Raw genomic sequence first — 21157 nt, forward strand, 5'->3', positions numbered from 1 at the left:
TACCCCTCGTTTTCTTTATTGTAAATAATTTACACACTCCTAGTAGCTACGACCCGTCCCTTATTAACTGGCTAGGTTCTCCATCTATCCCGAGACACCAGTTGTTGTCTATCCTTTCCTCTTAAAGCTTGGCTTGAACGAACAATGTATCCGTGATCCAAAACCTTACCAAAAACAAAAGTGGGTTCGCCTGAACGAACAATTTATCCGTGATTTAAAACCTTACCAAAAACAAAAGTGTTCGCCTGAACGAACAATTTATCCGTGATTTAAAACCTTACCAAAAACAAAAGTGTTCGCCTGAACGAACAATTTATCCGTGATTTAAAACCTTACCAAAAACAAAAGTGTTCGCCTGAACGAACAATTTATCCGTGATTTAAAACCTTACCAAAAACAAAAGTGTTCGCCTGAACGAACAATTTATCCGTGATTTAAAACCTTACCAAAAACAAAAGTGTTCGCCTGAACGAACAATTTATCCGTGATTTAAAACCTTACCAAAAACAAAAGTGTTCGCCTGAACGAACAATTTATCCGTGATTTAAAACCTTACCAAAAACAAAAGTGTTCGCCTGAACGAACAATTTATCCGTGATTTAAAACCTTACCAAAAACAAAAGTGTTCGCCTGAACGAACAATTTATCCGTGATTTAAAACCTTACCAAAAACAAAAGTGTTCGCCTGAACGAACAATTTATCCGTGATTTAAAACCTTACCAAAAACAAAAGTGTTCGCCTGAACGAACAATTTATCCGTGATTTAAAACCTTACCAAAAACAAAAGTGTTCGCCTGAACGAACAATTTATCCGTGATTTAAAACCTTACCAAAAACAAAAGTGTTCGCCTGAACGAACAATTTATCCGTGATTTAAAACCTTACCAAAAACAAAAGTGTTCGCCTGAACGAACAATTTATCCGTGATTTAAAACCTTACCAAAAACAAAAGTGTTCGCCTGAACGAACAATTTATCCGTGATTTAAAACCTTACCAAAAACAAAAGTGTTCGCCTGAACGAACAATTTATCCGTGATTTAAAACCTTACCAAAAACAAAAGTGTTCGCCTGAACGAACAATTTATCCGTGATTTAAAACCTTACCAAAAACAAAAGTGTTCGCCTGAACGAACAATTTATCCGTGATTTAAAACCTTACCAAAAACAAAAGTGTTCGCCTGAACGAACAATTTATCCGTGATTTAAAACCTTACCAAAAACAAAAGTGTTCGCCTGAACGAACAATTTATCCGTGATTTAAAACCTTACCAAAAACAAAAGTGTTCGCCTGAACGAACAATTTATCCGTGATTTAAAACCTTACCAAAAACAAAAGTGTTCGCCTGAACGAACAATTTATCCGTGATTTAAAACCTTACCAAAAACAAAAGTGTTCGCCTGAACGAACAATTTATCCGTGATTTAAAACCTTACCAAAAACAAAAGTGTTCGCCTGAACGAACAATTTATCCGTGATTTAAAACCTTACCAAAAACAAAAGTGTTCGCCTGAACGAACAATTTATCCGTGATTTAAAACCTTACCAAAAACAAAAGTGTTCGCCTGAACGAACAATTTATCCGTGATTTAAAACCTTACCAAAAACAAAAGTGTTCGCCTGAACGAACAATTTATCCGTGATTTAAAACCTTACCAAAAACAAAAGTGTTCGCCTGAACGAACAATTTATCCGTGATTTAAAACCTTACCAAAAACAAAAGTGTTCGCCTGAACGAACAATTTATCCGTGATTTAAAACCTTACCAAAAACAAAAGTGTTCGCCTGAACGAACAATTTATCCGTGATTTAAAACCTTACCAAAAACAAAAGTGTTCGCCTGAACGAACAATTTATCCGTGATTTAAAACCTTACCAAAAACAAAAGTGTTCGCCTGAACGAACAATTTATCCGTGATTTAAAACCTTACCAAAAACAAAAGTGTTCGCCTGAACGAACAATTTATCCGTGATTTAAAACCTTACCAAAAACAAAAGTGTTCGCCTGAACGAACAATTTATCCGTGATTTAAAACCTTACCAAAAACAAAAGTGTTCGCCTGAACGAACAATTTATCCGTGATTTAAAACCTTACCAAAAACAAAAGTGTTCGCCTGAACGAACAATTTATCCGTGATTTAAAACCTTACCAAAAACAAAAGTGTTCGCCTGAACGAACAATTTATCCGTGATTTAAAACCTTACCAAAAACAAAAGTGTTCGCCTGAACGAACAATTTATCCGTGATTTAAAACCTTACCAAAAACAAAAGTGTTCGCCTGAACGAACAATTTATCCGTGATTTAAAACCTTACCAAAAACAAAAGTGTTCGCCTGAACGAACAATTTATCCGTGATTTAAAACCTTACCAAAAACAAAAGTGTTCGCCTGAACGAACAATTTATCCGTGATTTAAAACCTTACCAAAAACAAAAGTGTTCGCCTGAACGAACAATTTATCCGTGATTTAAAACCTTACCAAAAACAAAAGTGTTCGCCTGAACGAACAATTTATCCGTGATTTAAAACCTTACCAAAAACAAAAGTGTTCGCCTGAACGAACAATTTATCCGTGATTTAAAACCTTACCAAAAACAAAAGTGTTCGCCTGAACGAACAATTTATCCGTGATTTAAAACCTTACCAAAAACAAAAGTGTTCGCCTGAACGAACAATTTATCCGTGATTTAAAACCTTACCAAAAACAAAAGTGTTCGCCTGAACGAACAATTTATCCGTGATTTAAAACCTTACCAAAAACAAAAGTGTTCGCCTGAACGAACAATTTATCCGTGATTTAAAACCTTACCAAAAACAAAAGTGTTCGCCTGAACGAACAATTTATCCGTGATTTAAAACCTTACCAAAAACAAAAGTGTTCGCCTGAACGAACAATTTATCCGTGATTTAAAACCTTACCAAAAACAAAAGTGTTCGCCTGAACGAACAATTTATCCGTGATTTAAAACCTTACCAAAAACAAAAGTGTTCGCCTGAACGAACAATTTATCCGTGATTTAAAACCTTACCAAAAACAAAAGTGTTCGCCTGAACGAACAATTTATCCGTGATTTAAAACCTTACCAAAAACAAAAGTGTTCGCCTGAACGAACAATTTATCCGTGATTTAAAACCTTACCAAAAACAAAAGTGTTCGCCTGAACGAACAATTTATCCGTGATTTAAAACCTTACCAAAAACAAAAGTGTTCGCCTGAACGAACAATTTATCCGTGATTTAAAACCTTACCAAAAACAAAAGTGTTCGCCTGAACGAACAATTTATCCGTGATTTAAAACCTTACCAAAAACAAAAGTGTTCGCCTGAACGAACAATTTATCCGTGATTTAAAACCTTACCAAAAACAAAAGTGTTCGCCTGAACGAACAATTTATCCGTGATTTAAAACCTTACCAAAAACAAAAGTGTTCGCCTGAACGAACAATTTATCCGTGATTTAAAACCTTACCAAAAACAAAAGTGTTCGCCTGAACGAACAATTTATCCGTGATTTAAAACCTTACCAAAAACAAAAGTGTTCGCCTGAACGAACAATTTATCCGTGATTTAAAACCTTACCAAAAACAAAAGTGTTCGCCTGAACGAACAATTTATCCGTGATTTAAAACCTTACCAAAAACAAAAGTGTTCGCCTGAACGAACAATTTATCCGTGATTTAAAACCTTACCAAAAACAAAAGTGTTCGCCTGAACGAACAATTTATCCGTGATTTAAAACCTTACCAAAAACAAAAGTGTTCGCCTGAACGAACAATTTATCCGTGATTTAAAACCTTACCAAAAACAAAAGTGTTCGCCTGAACGAACAATTTATCCGTGATTTAAAACCTTACCAAAAACAAAAGTGTTCGCCTGAACGAACAATTTATCCGTGATTTAAAACCTTACCAAAAACAAAAGTGTTCGCCTGAACGAACAATTTATCCGTGATTTAAAACCTTACCAAAAACAAAAGTGTTCGCCTGAACGAACAATTTATCCGTGATTTAAAACCTTACCAAAAACAAAAGTGTTCGCCTGAACGAACAATTTATCCGTGATTTAAAACCTTACCAAAAACAAAAGTGTTCGCCTGAACGAACAATTTATCCGTGATTTAAAACCTTACCAAAAACAAAAGTGTTCGCCTGAACGAACAATTTATCCGTGATTTAAAACCTTACCAAAAACAAAAGTGTTCGCCTGAACGAACAATTTATCCGTGATTTAAAACCTTACCAAAAACAAAAGTGTTCGCCTGAACGAACAATTTATCCGTGATTTAAAACCTTACCAAAAACAAAAGTGTTCGCCTGAACGAACAATTTATCCGTGATTTAAAACCTTACCAAAAACAAAAGTGTTCGCCTGAACGAACAATTTATCCGTGATTTAAAACCTTACCAAAAACAAAAGTGTTCGCCTGAACGAACAATTTATCCGTGATTTAAAACCTTACCAAAAACAAAAGTGTTCGCCTGAACGAACAATTTATCCGTGATTTAAAACCTTACCAAAAACAAAAGTGTTCGCCTGAACGAACAATTTATCCGTGATTTAAAACCTTACCAAAAACAAAAGTGTTCGCCTGAACGAACAATTTATCCGTGATTTAAAACCTTACCAAAAACAAAAGTGTTCGCCTGAACGAACAATTTATCCGTGATTTAAAACCTTACCAAAAACAAAAGTGTTCGCCTGAACGAACAATTTATCCGTGATTTAAAACCTTACCAAAAACAAAAGTGTTCGCCTGAACGAACAATTTATCCGTGATTTAAAACCTTACCAAAAACAAAAGTGTTCGCCTGAACGAACAATTTATCCGTGATTTAAAACCTTACCAAAAACAAAAGTGTTCGCCTGAACGAACAATTTATCCGTGATTTAAAACCTTACCAAAAACAAAAGTGTTCGCCTGAACGAACAATTTATCCGTGATTTAAAACCTTACCAAAAACAAAAGTGTTCGCCTGAACGAACAATTTATCCGTGATTTAAAACCTTACCAAAAACAAAAGTGTTCGCCTGAACGAACAATTTATCCGTGATTTAAAACCTTACCAAAAACAAAAGTGTTCGCCTGAACGAACAATTTATCCGTGATTTAAAACCTTACCAAAAACAAAAGTGTTCGCCTGAACGAACAATTTATCCGTGATTTAAAACCTTACCAAAAACAAAAGTGTTCGCCTGAACGAACAATTTATCCGTGATTTAAAACCTTACCAAAAACAAAAGTGTTCGCCTGAACGAACAATTTATCCGTGATTTAAAACCTTACCAAAAACAAAAGTGTTCGCCTGAACGAACAATTTATCCGTGATTTAAAACCTTACCATCATATCACTACATTTCCCTTTGTAGGGGCAACCGGTTTGTAGAAAGACTACCAATCATATTTGCATTACATTTGCGTAATTCCGTCGTAAAACTACTCGTACAGCACCTCGTTCCATTATACGTTTGTACCAGACGTTAGAGCTTGCCAAGAGAGGCAGTCATACACCCTCACCTGCGTATGTCATCAACACAAAGATAAGAGTTCTTACTTCGGTCCCAACCACTTGAGTCACTAAAAGCTTTTACCTAAGCTGAAAAATGAAAAAGCTTTCATATATATATATATATATATATATATATATATATATATATATATATATATATATATATATATATATATATATATATAATCTTTTGCATATATATTCGCGTTATCCTGCATTGGCAAGGTAGCGTTAAGAACAGAGGAGTGAGCCTTAGAGGGAATGTCCTCACTTGGCCCACCTCTCCATTCCTTCTTTTGGAAAATTATAAACGGGAGGAGAGGATTTCCAGCCCCCTGCTCCTCCCACCCCCCGTTCCCTCCCTTTTTAGTCGCCTTCCACGACACGCGAGGAATACGTGGGAAGTATTCTTTCTCCCCTATCCCTAGGGATAATATATATATATATATATATATATATATATATATATATATATATATATGCTACAGGAACCTTAGACACAGAACTAGAGCAACACCAGAACTATTTCACCGAAAATGATCCTGAGGTAATCATAAAGAAAACAGATAAATATACTCTTATGATATGTAAACATACATTTAGAGTCGAAAGGTAACCTGGACCTCCTATCTTATAATACGTAAAGCCTGTGACACTGTCCCCTTGTCTCTCTCTCTCTCGACGAGTGTGGAACCTTCTTGGTCCTTGGACCGCCCCGCCCCCTACCTGTCACCCTCCTGAGTGTTGTCCTGTCTCCTGTGTCAGTCGCGTACCCTTGACTCAACCAACCCTTCTGCACTGTTACTTTCACCCAGCCACAAACAAGCTTTGTTTGTGAGTTTATATGTTTGAATATGTGTGTGTGTGTGTGTGTGTGTGTGTGTGTGTGTATAATCGCACCTAGGGCAGTGACGTGCGAGGGGCGCGGGGAATCCCCCTCCACCCACCACAACAGTACAGCCATCTCATCCTTGACCACACACCTCCCCTTCCCCCGGGCAAGTCAGCAGAGACACGTGCACCGTGAGGAGTATGACACACGCCGTGGAGCCGCCCCAGATCTTCAGCACACATAACAACAGCACGAGGGGAATATATATATATATATATATATATATATATATATATATATATATATATATATATATATATATATATATTCCTATGAGTCCACGGGGAAAATGAAACACGCGTGGATTGAACGTGTTGATATAATTCATTTACTTATAATTACCAATGGACCTCCCTCTCTAGTGGCTCCTACTGACCAAGGCTGCGCTACTTTCGGCAGCAGGGAAATGAGCGCTGACTGGAGTGAGGAGGTCTGTTTGACAAGACTGTACTCCCGGCGATACAAGCCTCGCCAAAGGTGACAGAGAGAGAGAGAGAGAGAGAGAGAGAGAGAGAGAGAGAGAGAGAGAGAGAGAGAGAGAGAGAGATAGAATCTCCCAGCCTAGAGGGGAGCCAACCTTACTCTGCTCCCACGCGGAGCGCAGCCTCGTAGCTACCTACAAGGAGCCCCATTAAAGGAGCTGAGCGCCTGTGTGTATAATGATAATGTATACCTTCGTTATACGCGCTCTCTGGGCCGTGCTTGGCCACCCAGCAACAACGGTGGGCGGGCGGCCGGCGGCGGCGCACGTTGCCAGCCACCTGATACCACTCTCGTACCGCATTCTTTTTTTTTTTATACCGTTGTTCTGAGAGGAAAAAAAGTGGTTGGTCAAAGTCAAAGGGCCTTTTAATATATGAAAAAAAATGAGTTTCTGTAATTATCTGAATAAAGGGATAGGTTGGGAAGGATAGATAATTTAAAAAAAAAACCTAATAACTATGACCTGGCTCATTTCAAAACACAGATTTTCCACTTCCTCCGAAATTCGTAAATAGTTTCCCTTGTCTCTTCACATCTTTCCACATTCAATAAACATTTTATATTTCAACTGGTGTGGAGTTTTGTACGTGACTGGAGCCTCCAAAATGTATAAAACAAAAACAAAAATAATACAATGTACGTAAGGTAAAGCAGACAACATTTGGAGCATAACCACGCTCGGTATGAGGACCCTTTTACTTCGTATTTCATAGAGAGAGAGAGAGAGAGAGAGAGAGAGAGAGAGAGAGAGAGAGAGAGGCGTTACCGGATTCCTTCCTGCCTGCCTGCGTGGGTTACGCCGTGACAGACCAGAGACAGGAGGCTGTATGATCCATCGTCCGTTGACGTAAAGGCTACTTAGCATAGTCCTGTCCGGCAACTGCTCGCTCTCAAAAAAAGAAAAGAAAAAAAAATTCCATCGTTTCCCTGTTAAGGAAAGCAGCGCAGCTTTGCTAGTGTAACTCGGTCGTAGCAATCACCGTCCGTAGCGAGCAAACCACCCCAGCCGTAAGTCAATAACACAGAGCGGGTTGGGCGAGCGAGGATGTGTGGCGGTGAGGGGCGAGCGAGGATGTGTGGCGGTGAGGGGCAAGCGAGGATGTGTGGCGGTGAGGGGCGAGCGAGGATGTGTGGCGGTGAGGGGCGAGCGAGGAGTGTGTGGCGGTGAGGGGCGAGCGAGGATGTGTAGCGGTGAGGGGCGAGCGAGGATGTGTGGCGGTGAGGGACGAGCGAGGATGTGTGGCGGTGAGGGGCGAGCGAGGATGTGTGGCGGTGAGGGGCGAGCGAGGATGTGTAGCGGTGAGGGGCGAGCGAGGAGTGTGTGGCGGTGAGGGGCGAGCGAGGAGTGTGTGGCGGTGAGGGGCGAGCGAGGAGTGTGTGGCGGTGAGGGGCGAGCGAGGAGTGTGTGGCGGTGAGGGGCGAGCGAGGATGTGTAGCGGTGAGGGGCGAGCGAGGAGTGTGTGGCGGTGAGGGGCGAGCGAGGAGTGTGTGGCGGTGAGGGGCGAGCGAGGAGTGGGTGGCGGTGAGGGGCGAGCGAGGAGTGTGTGGCGGTGAGGGGCGAGCGAGGAGTGTGTGGCGGTGAGGGGCGAGCTAGGATGTGTGGCGGTGAGGGGCGAGCGAGGATGTGTGGCGGTGAGGGGCGAGCGAGGAGTGGGTGGCGGTGAGGGGCGAGCGAGGATGTGTGGCGGTGAGGGGCGAGCGAGGAGTGTGTTGGGGTGAATGAAAGTTACGTCTCGGCAAAATACAGCACATGTAGGGCCACGAGGAGGCCCGGCCTGGCCTGCTGTTGTGGTAGGCGGGCCAGGTCAGGCCGAGCCTTGGCCGCCCGCCAGCCCGGTCCGTCCGTCCCAACTCCTCCTCCCTCCCTCCCTCCCTCCCCCTCACAAACACACTCCACCCCCAGCACGCCCCCGACGCTCGGCCGCTCACAGCGCGGTACGTCAGAGCCATTACGACCGACACGACGCCGGCCGTTCGACACACACACACACACACACACACACACACATTTCACGGAAACTGGAAGACTTGAAAAGGATATAAAAATAGTGTGGTTGAGGCGGGGCGGTGCGATGCGATGCGGTGCGGTGGCTGTGTGTGTGTGTGTGTGTGTGTGTGTGTGTGTGTGTGCTGTGTGTGTGTGTGCGTGCATGCGTGTGCGTGTGTGTGTGTGTGTGTGTGTGTGTCATGATGAGACAAAGTTCTTGTAGATTCGGCCGGCGCCATTCCTGGCTTGGGGGGGTGGGGGTGTGGGGGGGAGTTAGCAGTGACGTAGAGGGCACTGTTCCTGGCACTGTCCCTGGCAATCCCTCCCTCCCGCCTAGCGCTGGCACGCGCCCAATGGCAACGCACCTCGGCTTTCTCCGCCACAATCACCAATACGACGTTGGCACAGTACTATCCCCCATCTTTGACGGGGAGTGTCGTTGCTTATCTTTGACGGGAAGTGTCGTTGCTTATCTTTGACGGGAAGTGTCGTTGCTTATCTTTGACGGGAAGTGGCGTACCCTATCTTTGAGGGGATGTGTCGTGGCCCACCTTTAACGGGGAGTATCGCAACCCATCATCCACGGGAAGTGTCGTAGCCTGTCTTTGACGGGAAGTGTCGTAGCCTATCTTTGACGGGAAGTGTCGTAGCCCATCTCTGACGGGAACTGTGTAGTCTATCTTTGACGGGAACTGTGTAGTCTATCTTTGACGGGAACTCCCGTGTCTCTGAGTCCAGTTTTTCGCAAGTGTGTTGTTGACGGGTTCCTGTCATTATCATCGACAGGTTACAGTCTATAGCTGATTGGTTCGCCTTTAGCGTTGAGTCTGCGGGCTATTATGGTTGACGGGTTCTTGTGTTGTTGAGAGGCTGCAGTCTTTACTGCTGACAGGTTACAGTCTTTATTGCTGACAGGTTACAGTCTTTATTGCTGACAGGTTAGTCTTTATTGCTGACAGGTTACAGTCTTTATTGCTGACAGGTTAGTCTTTATTGCTGACAGGTTACAGTCTTTACTGCTGACAGGTTACAGTCTTTATTGCTGACAGGTTACAGTCTTTATTGCTGACAGGTTAGTCTTTATTGCTGACAGGTTACAGTCTTTATTGCTGACAGGTTAGTCTTTATTGCTGACAGGTTACAGTCTTTATTGCTGAGAGGTTACAGTCTTTATTGCTGAGAGGTTATAGTCTTTATTGCTGAGAGGTTATAGTCTTTATTGCTGAGAGGTTATAGTCTTTATTGCTGAGAGGTTATAGTCTTTATTGCTGACAGGTTACAGTCTTTATTGCTGACAGGTTACAGTCTTTATTGCTGAGAGGTTACAGTCTTTATTGCTGAGAGGTTATAGTCTTTATTGCTGAGAGGTTATAGTCTTTATTGCTGAGAGGTTATAGTCTTCACTGTTGACAGGTTACAGTCTTTATTGTTGACAGGTTACAGTCTTTATTGTTGACAGGTTGCAGTCTTCACTGTTGACAGGTTGCCGTATTTATAACAAAGAGGTTGCAGTCTTTATTGCAGAGAGGTTTCTCCCTTTCCCGTTGACAGGTTCCTGTCTTCAATGCTGACGGGTTCCTGCTTTACATCAACATACATCGTCTTTACTGTTGCTAGGCTACGCTTTAACAAAATTCTGCTGGCCGGTTACTGTCCCGTTGTTCATTACTGAGAGGTTCCAGCCCATAACTGTCACACAATCCTAACCACACCGACCACCACCACCGCGCTGATGAGAGACACGAGACAAGTGCCCTCAGTCAACAACACAGCTTGGGGTGTGACACCTGGTGTGGCGAGTTGCCATATATGCGTCGGTCAGTCGGGTTTGGAAAGTTGATTTACTGTTGCCTCTAAGTTAAAATATATATATATATATATTTTTTTTTTCATTTTCCAAAAGAAGGAACAGAAGGGGCCAGGTGAGGATATTCCAAAAAAAGGCCCAGTCCTCTGTTCTTAACGCTACCTCGCTAACGCGGGAAATGGCGAATAGTTTAAAAGAAAGAAAGAAAGATATATATATATATATATATATATATATATATATATATATATATATATATATATATATATATATATATATCCCTTCAACACGATCACTTTAATAAGACCGTCAGCACGACCACTTAATAAGACCACTAAACACCTTAAATATGACGAGTTAGTACCTGGGAAGAAGACGACTTAACCCTTGAGTACGACAGTTAACACAGAAGTACGACGTCGTGACTTAAAGCCAAAAATACGACGATTTTGCTCATTTGAGTACGACGACTTAACGACACACGTACGACGATTCTGCTCATTTGAGCACGATAACTTAACGCTATAAATACAACGACTCTGCTCATTTGAGTACGACGACTTAACGCCACACGTACGATGATTCTGCTTATCTAAGCACGATAACTAAACGCCATAAGTACAACGACTCTGCTCATTTCAGTACGACGACTTAACGCCACACGTACGACGATTCTGCTTATTTGAGCACGATAACTAAACGCCATAAGTACAACGATTCTGCTCATTTGAGTACGATAACTTACCCATGAATACGATGACTAAAAATTCATTCCTCTTACAAATATCAACAACGCTGATAATATAATCATACCAATAATAATAACAATGAGAATATTTCGTAAGCTATTACTCTAATTAAGCTGACTAAATCGTGCTGTCACTCCAGCTAGCTTCTTGCAGCGTCACCAGAACTCGCGTCGCGCGTCACCACACCGACGATCTGTCGTCACATCATCAACAAAGCGTCACATGACCACCGCAAGTACAACACCGTCTTTACAACTCCACCGTCACAATCATACTCTGCCGAAGGTAGGTTCACAACCGCCCCATTTCATCAACGTTCCACACCACACGATCGTCACACAAATTGCAACTCGCCATCGTCACAACTCCACCCTTATCACAACCTCACTATCGTCACAACTCCACCCTTATCACAACCTCACTATTGTCACAACTCCACCCTTATCACAACCTCACTATCGTCACAACTCCACCCTTATCACAACCTCACTATCGTCACAACTCCACCGCTATCACAATCTCACTATCGTCACTACTCCACCCTTATCACAACCTCACTATCGTCACAACTCCACCCTTACACAACCTCATTATCGTCACAACTCCACCCTTTTCACCTCATTATCGTCACAACTTCACCCTTATCACAACCTCACTATCGTCACAACTCCACCCCTATCAAAACCTCACTATCGTCACAACTCCATCGCTATCACAACCTCACTATCGTCACAATTCCACCCTTATCACAACCTCACTATCGTCACAACTCCACCCCTATCAAAACCTCACTATCGTCACAACTCCATCACTATCACAACCTCACTATCGTACAACTCAACTCTTCTCAACCTCACAATTGTCACAACTCCACCCTTTTCACAACCTCATTATCGTCACAACTCCACCCTTTTCACCTCATTATCGTCACAACTCCACCCTTTTCACCTCATTATCGTCACAACTTCACCCTTATCACAACCTCACTATCGTCACAACTCCACCCCTATCACAACCTCACTATCGTCACAACTCCATCCTTATCACAACCTCACTATCGTCACAACGCCACTCATTAACGGCTGAACTGTTTTCGGGTGTGCAGGTGATGGAGAAAAGGTTACATCAGATAGTCTCGGGCCTGCACTGGACAGCTAGCTAGGTTCATGGCCAGGAGGTTGGAGGCAACGCTATGAATACCTTTCTTAAATGCTGACTGGAACGACGGGTTTTTTCTTTTCTTTCTTTTTTTTTCTAGTTGGAGGATAGTTGAAGAATCTGGGAGGGGCTTGTAGGGGAGTGGTGGGTAGTTTGGAGTTGAGGAATTTGGGAGGGGTCTCTTGCAGGTTCTTGGATCTGGGGCGATCGAACGGAACGTTAGGGAAAAGAAGAAAAAAATCTATAAGGTTTGTTCTACAGTGTGGGTTGACCGATAGTCGCCAGGTCCAAGCCTGGCACAAACCCATGCCGTATGACAGGCCCTGTTACCTGGATATATATATATATATATATATATATATATATATATATATATATATATATATATATATATATATATATGGCGTCCCAGCTTCGCCTCTTCGATGTATATCAACTGACTTATATTTCACTCTTGTGTCTCCCCTGATGATGTGATTATTACACGAAAGTGCACTTGGGAACTTAACGTGTTTCATTTTCCCCGTGGACTCATAGGAATATATATATATATATATATATATATATATATATATATATATATATATATATATATATATATATATATATAGGTCCTATATGGCAATTCTGGCTACCATGCCCATAGTACACGTGTGTGTGTGTGTGTGTGTGTGTGTGTGTGTGTGTCCTTACAGACTCAGTTCTAAAGCTTTGCACTATTTATGTAATTATACTTTCATGATAAATCTCCTGAAACAGTTGTTAATCAAGAAAAATTATTTTTTTATATTTTGGTTTTTCGTTGTTTGGGATAATTCTAAGAATAACTAATACATTTCAGACTATACTGTCAACTTTATTATCAATAAAGCAACTTGACCAAGGCTTTGTGAAAAGCCCATGGAGGTTATGTAAGCAGTACATTTACTGCTTAATGTTTTAAGCGAGTCAAAAATTTGGTTCTAAATGTTAAAATAAGACCATTTCCAAATCAGTTGATAAAGGTGGGTTTGTTTACGCTGCTGGTCCTCCTGCGTCAATGATAAGCTACGCTTTCCACAAATCATACAGATAATGAGATAGATAGATAGATAGATAGATAAAGAGAGAGAGAGAGAGAGAGAGAGAGAGAGAGAGAGAGAGAGAGAGAGAGAGAGAGAGAGAGAGAGAGAGAGAGAATATACACAACGAGGTTTGGCCAAAAGACGAAAGAACGCATCGTATGAGTTACGTTGTCAAAGTGTTATGTGTGATGGTCAGGTTGTATATCTGTGGACTTGAGGGGCCAGCAGCCCACGTGTGTGGGTGTGGGGGATGTGGGGGAAGGGTTGAAAGAGAAGCCAGCTACCTTGTGGGCCATAGCACTGACATGACAACTCTTGAAGTGCTGGCTCGCTGGGCACATTGCGCAGCCGCCCTCACTAACCGACACTCCTCCTCCCCCTAGAGATACCCAGGCAGGCAGCACCAGTAATAATACACCCCCACTGGTCGGTAGGGTTCCTACATCTTTTACTGCCACGGAGAGAGAGAGAGAGAGAGAGAGAGAGAGAGAGAGAGAGAGAGAGAGAGAGAGAGAGAGAGAGAGCTTATTAAAATCAAATGTCAAGAGATCAGGTTAGTTCGCGGCGAGTGTTGGCAAAGGGGGGGGCGGCGCGCGGGGGAGCTGAGCTGACAGCAGGTGAGGGGTGGCGCCACAGCCCCCCTTGGGACTACAAGCAGTGAGAACCCCCAATCCCACCCCGTCCATATCATACTAGGCTTCGTGTCGTCACCTACAGACAAGACAGTCGGTCAGCCATACTGGCCAGATATTATGTAAACAATTCCTTAGGCTTTAGTAAACCCCATTGGTATATATACTACTCGTGACACACGCCAGCTGCTTCTGGTAGCATTGTACTAGGGGTACCTAGTGACAACACTAGGATCCCGTTCATCAATCAAGGAATAAAGTATTGAAATTGAGGACCGATCTGGTGCATGCATTTAACGGGGCCTACCTATAGATAGGGAGTTTATAGATAGGGAGGTTACTCTGGGGATTGATCATATGTACAATGACGGGTACAATGTAAACATCATCTTGAAGCATTTAAATGAGAATTATTTAATCTTTTTTTTAACGTTAAAGTATTATTTGCAAAACTGATTTCACTTGGAGACGCGATAAAAGTAAATCAATATCAGGTCAATTTCTATTCTTAGCACATTTGTGGGTCAGCTCAAGTAGGTCATTTGAGGATATGGAAGGAAATGGCAATAATCACAGGGGAAGGAAAGAATGACGAAAACCCAGTGAAAGTAACCCCTGCCAGGTGCCGTGCCGCTTGCAGCCTAGCCTCACCAGGTTACAGTTAACCTGCTTGGACAACGCGAGGATGAAATACACGTACAGAGCGTTGCCGTCTGCTACAATCCTAGCCACTGTTTAGATATCTTTTAAAGGAAGGCAAAATATAAAACTATAGGAAGATACTTCAACGTTTTTAGATATCTCTTTTTCATACATGAGAGGAAACAAAAGCACTTAATCGTTCATTTCCGGTGCTTTGACAAATTCCACAAAAATCATACCAAAATCTAGTGACACGGCTTGTTCAACTAATGTCATGCTGTCAGCGTTCAGTTTACTCAGCGAATACGACGCGTATGGAATCGTGAATGAGGTGAGGCAGCTCCGGACGTAAAGGAAGGAAGGTTTACAGTGCTATAACATCCTATATCAAAGTCGAACCAACGGGCGTTGGGTTGTTTAACATGGGTTATTGTTGTCAACAGTAGTGGCAGCTATTTACTCACAACTACTATGGCTGTTTGCTTAGAAATACTTTTGCTTAGAACCAGTGTTTGCTAAGATTACGTTCAGAACGAAGTATAGTTGTTTGCACAGCACTGCATACATACATCTGATAAGTTGCATGATAGTGAATGTTCAAGAAATTGGGGCCCCATGAGTGTAAAACTCCATTCAACAGAAAGAGGTAATCACACACACACACACACACACACACACACACTCCATCAAACTAAAGGAAACATCTATAGCAACAGGACGCTATTGGGTCATGTCAGAGGTCACGCCATCATACCTAAAGGTCATCAATTTAACGGTTGAAACGAGTAAGAGAAAATTCTACGGGCACTGGAAATGAAAGAGAACTGCCCCGGGACATATACGGTATCAGAAAGAGGATAAACCATATGCCAAGGAGGCGGGAAACACCAGGGAATAACACTATATCATGATATAAAATCCATGGCATGAATGTTGTCACTGGTGTTTAAACTAATGTCAAAAGAAACCAAGTCAAAAGATGGAGTCGATTTGAAGCGTCGTTTAAACGGAAAATATATCGAAGTGAAGCAGAATACACATAATGTTCTCCAACGGCAAGGGTTCGAACCCCATACCATTTAAGTGTAGGGTTCGAATCCTTGCTACTGGAGGTACTAGATTAAAGAGCAGGTACGAAATCAGGTCTCCCCGGGGATGTTGAAACCATAATTACTCTATTTCCTTAACATCTACGTTACGTCATGATCTGTTAAACACACAAAATAGGTTGTTACATCACTGCTCATTACCATTTATAGTCCCCCGGAAGCTGGATGGTTAGTGGGGCTTTAGGCCTATCAACTGCTAAGGTCATTCAAGGCGCACGTCAAGTTATAACCACCACACGGAAAATAATTCAACACCATCTGTTTAAGGATAATTCTGAGACCAACACACATTCTCAGTGGGCACTACAAGACCCATCCCACGACACTGATTACCATATATATATGTAACAAAGAGGAGTTTCACTGACGCTTCCCCCGTGGCACCACACGTGAGGCCAAAAATAATACGGTCAGATGTTTTATACCACAGGTGTAGTATTCTACAGCAGGGCAACACAGCGGGGGAGCGAAGAACTTCAAAGCTTGGGACACAAACTGTAAAACTGACTCTATAAACTGTAGAAAAAAAAAATGGTGTCAAGATTAAGAGGGAGGACTTTTACGTGAAGAGAAGACAGACCCCTTGAAGATTCATAATAATAATAATAATAATAATAATAATAATAATAATAGATCCGGTAAACGAAAAGAACCGAGACCCTGAGGTCGTTCCACAAGGTAGCGGACGTAAGCTGTGATCATGCGCCTTCGCTCAGCAGTCCCTCAAGGTCCAGCGAGGCGAGAATGCCAGTAAAACTGGTCGTCACGTGTACCTGGGTCAACCTGCAGCTACGCACCCTATCAACCCTGTTGTAACCTTGCAACTCTGCTTAGAACAACAGCCACGCATCCTATCTTCGACCTGCACCATGTATCCCATCGTGAATACTAAGTTTGCGCATCCTATCTTCGAATGCACCCGCGTAACTTAAAATAAAGACCTCCACTCATTCTATCGTCGACCTAATAACCCTGCGTCTTAGAACCACGCATCCTAGCTGACGTCAAGCTGCAACCATACATCTATCAACTTTAGCCAGACAAGCACCCCAGTCGATGTAATGGATCCGGGAGTTAAATATAATGTTTCTGCTTCCTCGCCTGACAAGCAACTTTGTTATCTGGACACGCATAAACGCTTTTCGTTTGCCTTAAATCTCGATAGCTCTCGCTGACTGGTTTGGTTTCAAATATCAATGCACTTCATACTTGATATGTGTAACATATAACATCCTGTTATCCATCTGAGTCAACCTGAGTTAGGCTAGGTGGGAATCCATGGGGCTTCGCTGCTTGGTTGAGGGTTAGGTAAGATGTTTCGTTTTAAGATCACGAGTCTTAGACATCTTTTACACCTTATAATTTTGATACATTGGGGTGATGTACCACGGCATTAATTTGTACATTCCAGTAAACTTACATGAGCAATTAAGGAAGAAATTACTCCTAACCCAACTGTTACGGAGGGAAAGGCAGCCATATCATAATAAAAAGCGATGGATTAAGAAGTCTTTGTGACACATTGCATCTAACGATCGTACCAAGGATCAATCGACCTCCAATTTACGTAATTTGCATCATTATCCACAACGTCAGGTACATCACATTCATCACCTAGTTTTCAACAACCTTGAACAGTCTCTGAGGAAATACGCATAGCACTATAAAGCTGAAATCAGTGAAAGGAAACTCAAAGGCAATGTTGGATATGTGAAACACCTTGTTCATGTCCGACTTTATATGGTACTCTTGTTGACAGCCGAATATTCCCATAATCTAAATTACTCTTCATTTTTTTATAACGACCCCATGTATGTCTGTAACAAGCAGAGCAAATGATACGTTTATCGATGTGAGCGTTAAGTAAAAAAATGAAATAAAAAAATACCATCCAGTTCAACTCCCAAACGAATCGAATTACACAATGTAGAATTTCCCTTTTGGGTACTTTCTGCAACATTCAATGGTTATCCATCACTAAAGTTAATTACAAAACACACGAAAGAACAATAAAATACCACGATGCTCGCAATAAGCTACCATAGCGTTTTACACTGAGATTCACGTCTTTTAATACCATTTCTACATACATATTCAAATCCTATCATACCTACATGTAAAATATCTCAATTCTGACATCTTGCGAATAAGACAATATCGACATTACACTTCCTATAGTTTCCATGGTATCAATACACAGGAAAAACAAGGATAGGTACTCACCACACTGCGCTCGGACTTGATCCTGGCGGCGGACGCCGTCTTGCCCTGCATGATGGCGGAGGTAGGTAAGGGTATGGCAGGTCTCAGGGTACTGTGCTATGTAACCAAAGAGGCCGGGGGGCGCCCCTAGGGAGTACTTTGAACGCTGCTTGGGCTCTGGGTCCGAGTGTTCCTGGCTTTTCGCTGGCCTCAACACCTCACACTTATTACCGGCAACACTTCTCTCAGTACCTCACTCAAAGAAACACAGTTCTTGGGTCACAGTGGAGTCTGTCTCACCTGCCACTCATACTAACGTCTTCTCTCGCTTAAATCTTTACTGTGCCATTTGCTGTAAGTAATAAACATTTTTATACATTAGTCTCAGCCATTTGCTACGGCAAAGAGATAAACAATTTCCATACGATAAATCTATAAGCAATTTTGAGTACAGGTATAAAACCTATGTAAACATGTTGAGTACTAAGTGAAGCAAGGAAAGAAAGATAGCACAACAGGTCTTCCCTAACGTTGTCCTACAAAACACAAACTTGGACAAGGAGGAGGAGAGGTAGGTGGAATCACCGAATAAACTTACGATTTTTAGAGCACACTGATTTTTATACCTTCTCTGCAGGTGTCAGCCTCCACCTCCTACCCTTACTGGTAGTTCTGAAAACGAGTAGGATGAAGACTTTCCCTCCTCCTCCCTCCCCTCCAATTTTTAACTAGTCACTAGACCTACTTTATTTACCAGTATGAGTGACGCAGTGAATACAGCTACAGGACAGTTCATCACTGGATTTGCTTCACTTCTTAGAACTCTATCACTTGCAGTGATTACTTTTGAAAAAAGCGAAGCTTATGCTGAGTAAGGTTAGATTCCATAGTTGCCATTATTCTAATAACATACAATGACGAAGAAATGGAATCCCACCCAACTCAAGAAACGTAACCTATAACCTTAGTCTCACAATAGAAAATGAGAACTTCCCTAACTCAAGAAACTAACCAAATCAAACCTAACCAAACATCCTTGAGAGTGATCAGTACAGTGAAGTCCGCGGATACGACTTCCGGCAATGTAAGAATAACCACGTCCCCAGTCAGCTAGGGATGGGAACCCCTACCTGTAGCCACCAAATGAGAAACTTTTTTTTTTTAAAGGTGAAATAACGAGATTTCAACAATAAAGAATAATTTCAACTTTGTCAGACTGAGGCTATTTTCTGTTCGCTTTGATTAGCACAGGCTAAGCCTTCCAACCCCCATTAGCACTCGACAGAACCCCCACCCGTGGCCACCAATTGAGAATTGACAGAGGTGCCCCCGCCAATCTATCCTCACTCTGCTCATTTATCCATCCCATCAGCTTGGCCTCCAAACTAAGAAATAAACCCGACATGAAATATATTACCAACACTTTCCTTATGAGTCCACAAAATATAACTTATATTATCCTCGGCTTTTGGTGTTTTATGATTTTTCTCGCCTCCAGCCACGGCCCCTCCCATCGAGTAGAATGCTCTAGCCCTCCCAACGGACAGAACGCTCTAACCTAACCCTCCCAACGGACAGAACGCTCTAGCCAAACTCTCACAACGTATAAACGCTCTAACCTACCCCTCCCAACGGAGAGAACGCTCTAAGCTAGCATTCCTAACGGAAAAAACGCTCTAACCTAGCCCTCCCATCGGATAAAACGCTCTAACCTAGCCCTCCCATCGGATCGACCGTTATTTTCAGTGATCTATACCAAACGAGGCCAAAGACAGTGATACTTAGAGCCAGCACAGGATGCCATCTTGGAAATTCTGATAATGTATAGGCCTCTGTCCTCGTCCATCTGTCTTCTACGGCCGGAGCAAATGAGGAAAACACCTTACATGCCTTAACCAGTAGGTGTTAAGAGATGGCAGTGTCAGAGTTGAAGGAACTCCAGTGGAAACTTGGCATGAATGGTATGACATTGAGCTGTGGATTGATTACAGTGGCTTGTCTGAAAGCTCAACATCTTAATCTTAAAATCCTATGACAAAAAAAATAAATCATGTTAGCTGATCTACATTTTGGTTTACTTTGTACTGTCCCACCTTAGCGTACCTCAGGATATGACTAAGCTTCCCTCAGGTGTACAGGGAGTGAAAGTAAGGTTCGTATACTCTCAGTCTCGAGACGGAATATAATAAACATTCATGACACACAAAGTCATGCAGGATAATTACGATAATGAGATACTCAAGTCATGCAGGATATTTATGATAATGAAGTTATATTACTCCAAGCTATTCTAATACACCAGTTTACCCTCTTCCGGACAGTGAAGTAATGAATTATAATAATAAATGTACTGTGTAAACTTCGGAGTTCATCATCATTATCATCAACATGAGAGGAGGTGTGTGTGTGTGTGTGTGTGTGTGTGTGGTGAGGGCAGTGCGCGGCAGTGGTCCTAGGGCACCAGGAGGACCTTGGCAGACTAGGCTACTATCTCCAGCCTCTGTCAACAAGCCCGGTGATGGCGGGGATCTGTCCAGCCCACAATAACTTTACTCCCTCCCTCCCACCACCTCTCTCTCTTCCTCTCTCTTCAGACACGGAGAAAATATAACTACGTCTACTCTACACGTATAAACATTATGAAGCTCCTGTGTATCACAGACGAAAGGAAAAAAAAAAAACTATAAAGAACAGCGAACGATGTAAACCCAGCATTCCAGATGTGTTATGGTGCCACTTGCCCTCCTTTCCCACCTTCCACCGCTTCATACCCTTTATGGTATGGAGCCAACACTGGCCGGGCGAGTAATGTACATTCTCCGGTACAACACGGGGCAAGTGAACAGGTTTCCTTTAATTTGTTTTAGCCATCGTAGCAGACCACCCAACCCGGTCCCCCTCCCGGCGAGCGCTGGGACTCGCT

The 21157-nt window shown here is 42.3% G+C and overlaps 1 protein-coding gene across 1 annotated transcript in view; it reads right to left on the minus strand.

Annotated features, from left to right (window-relative positions):
• LOC139756119 (monocarboxylate transporter 5) overlaps positions 1-21157 on the minus strand; it is a 205087-nt gene that overhangs the window by 174516 nt on the left and 9414 nt on the right. Inside the window, exon 2 of the mRNA XM_071675199.1 lies at positions 18256-18586. Coding sequence (XP_071531300.1) covers positions 18256-18306 — 51 coding nt within the window. The 5' untranslated portion in view covers positions 18307-18586. The remainder of the gene's footprint in view (positions 1-18255; positions 18587-21157) is intronic.

This window comes from Panulirus ornatus, chromosome 20, assembly GCF_036320965.1.
Source record: "Panulirus ornatus isolate Po-2019 chromosome 20, ASM3632096v1, whole genome shotgun sequence".
Classification (NCBI taxonomy): domain Eukaryota; kingdom Metazoa; phylum Arthropoda; class Malacostraca; order Decapoda; family Palinuridae; genus Panulirus; species Panulirus ornatus.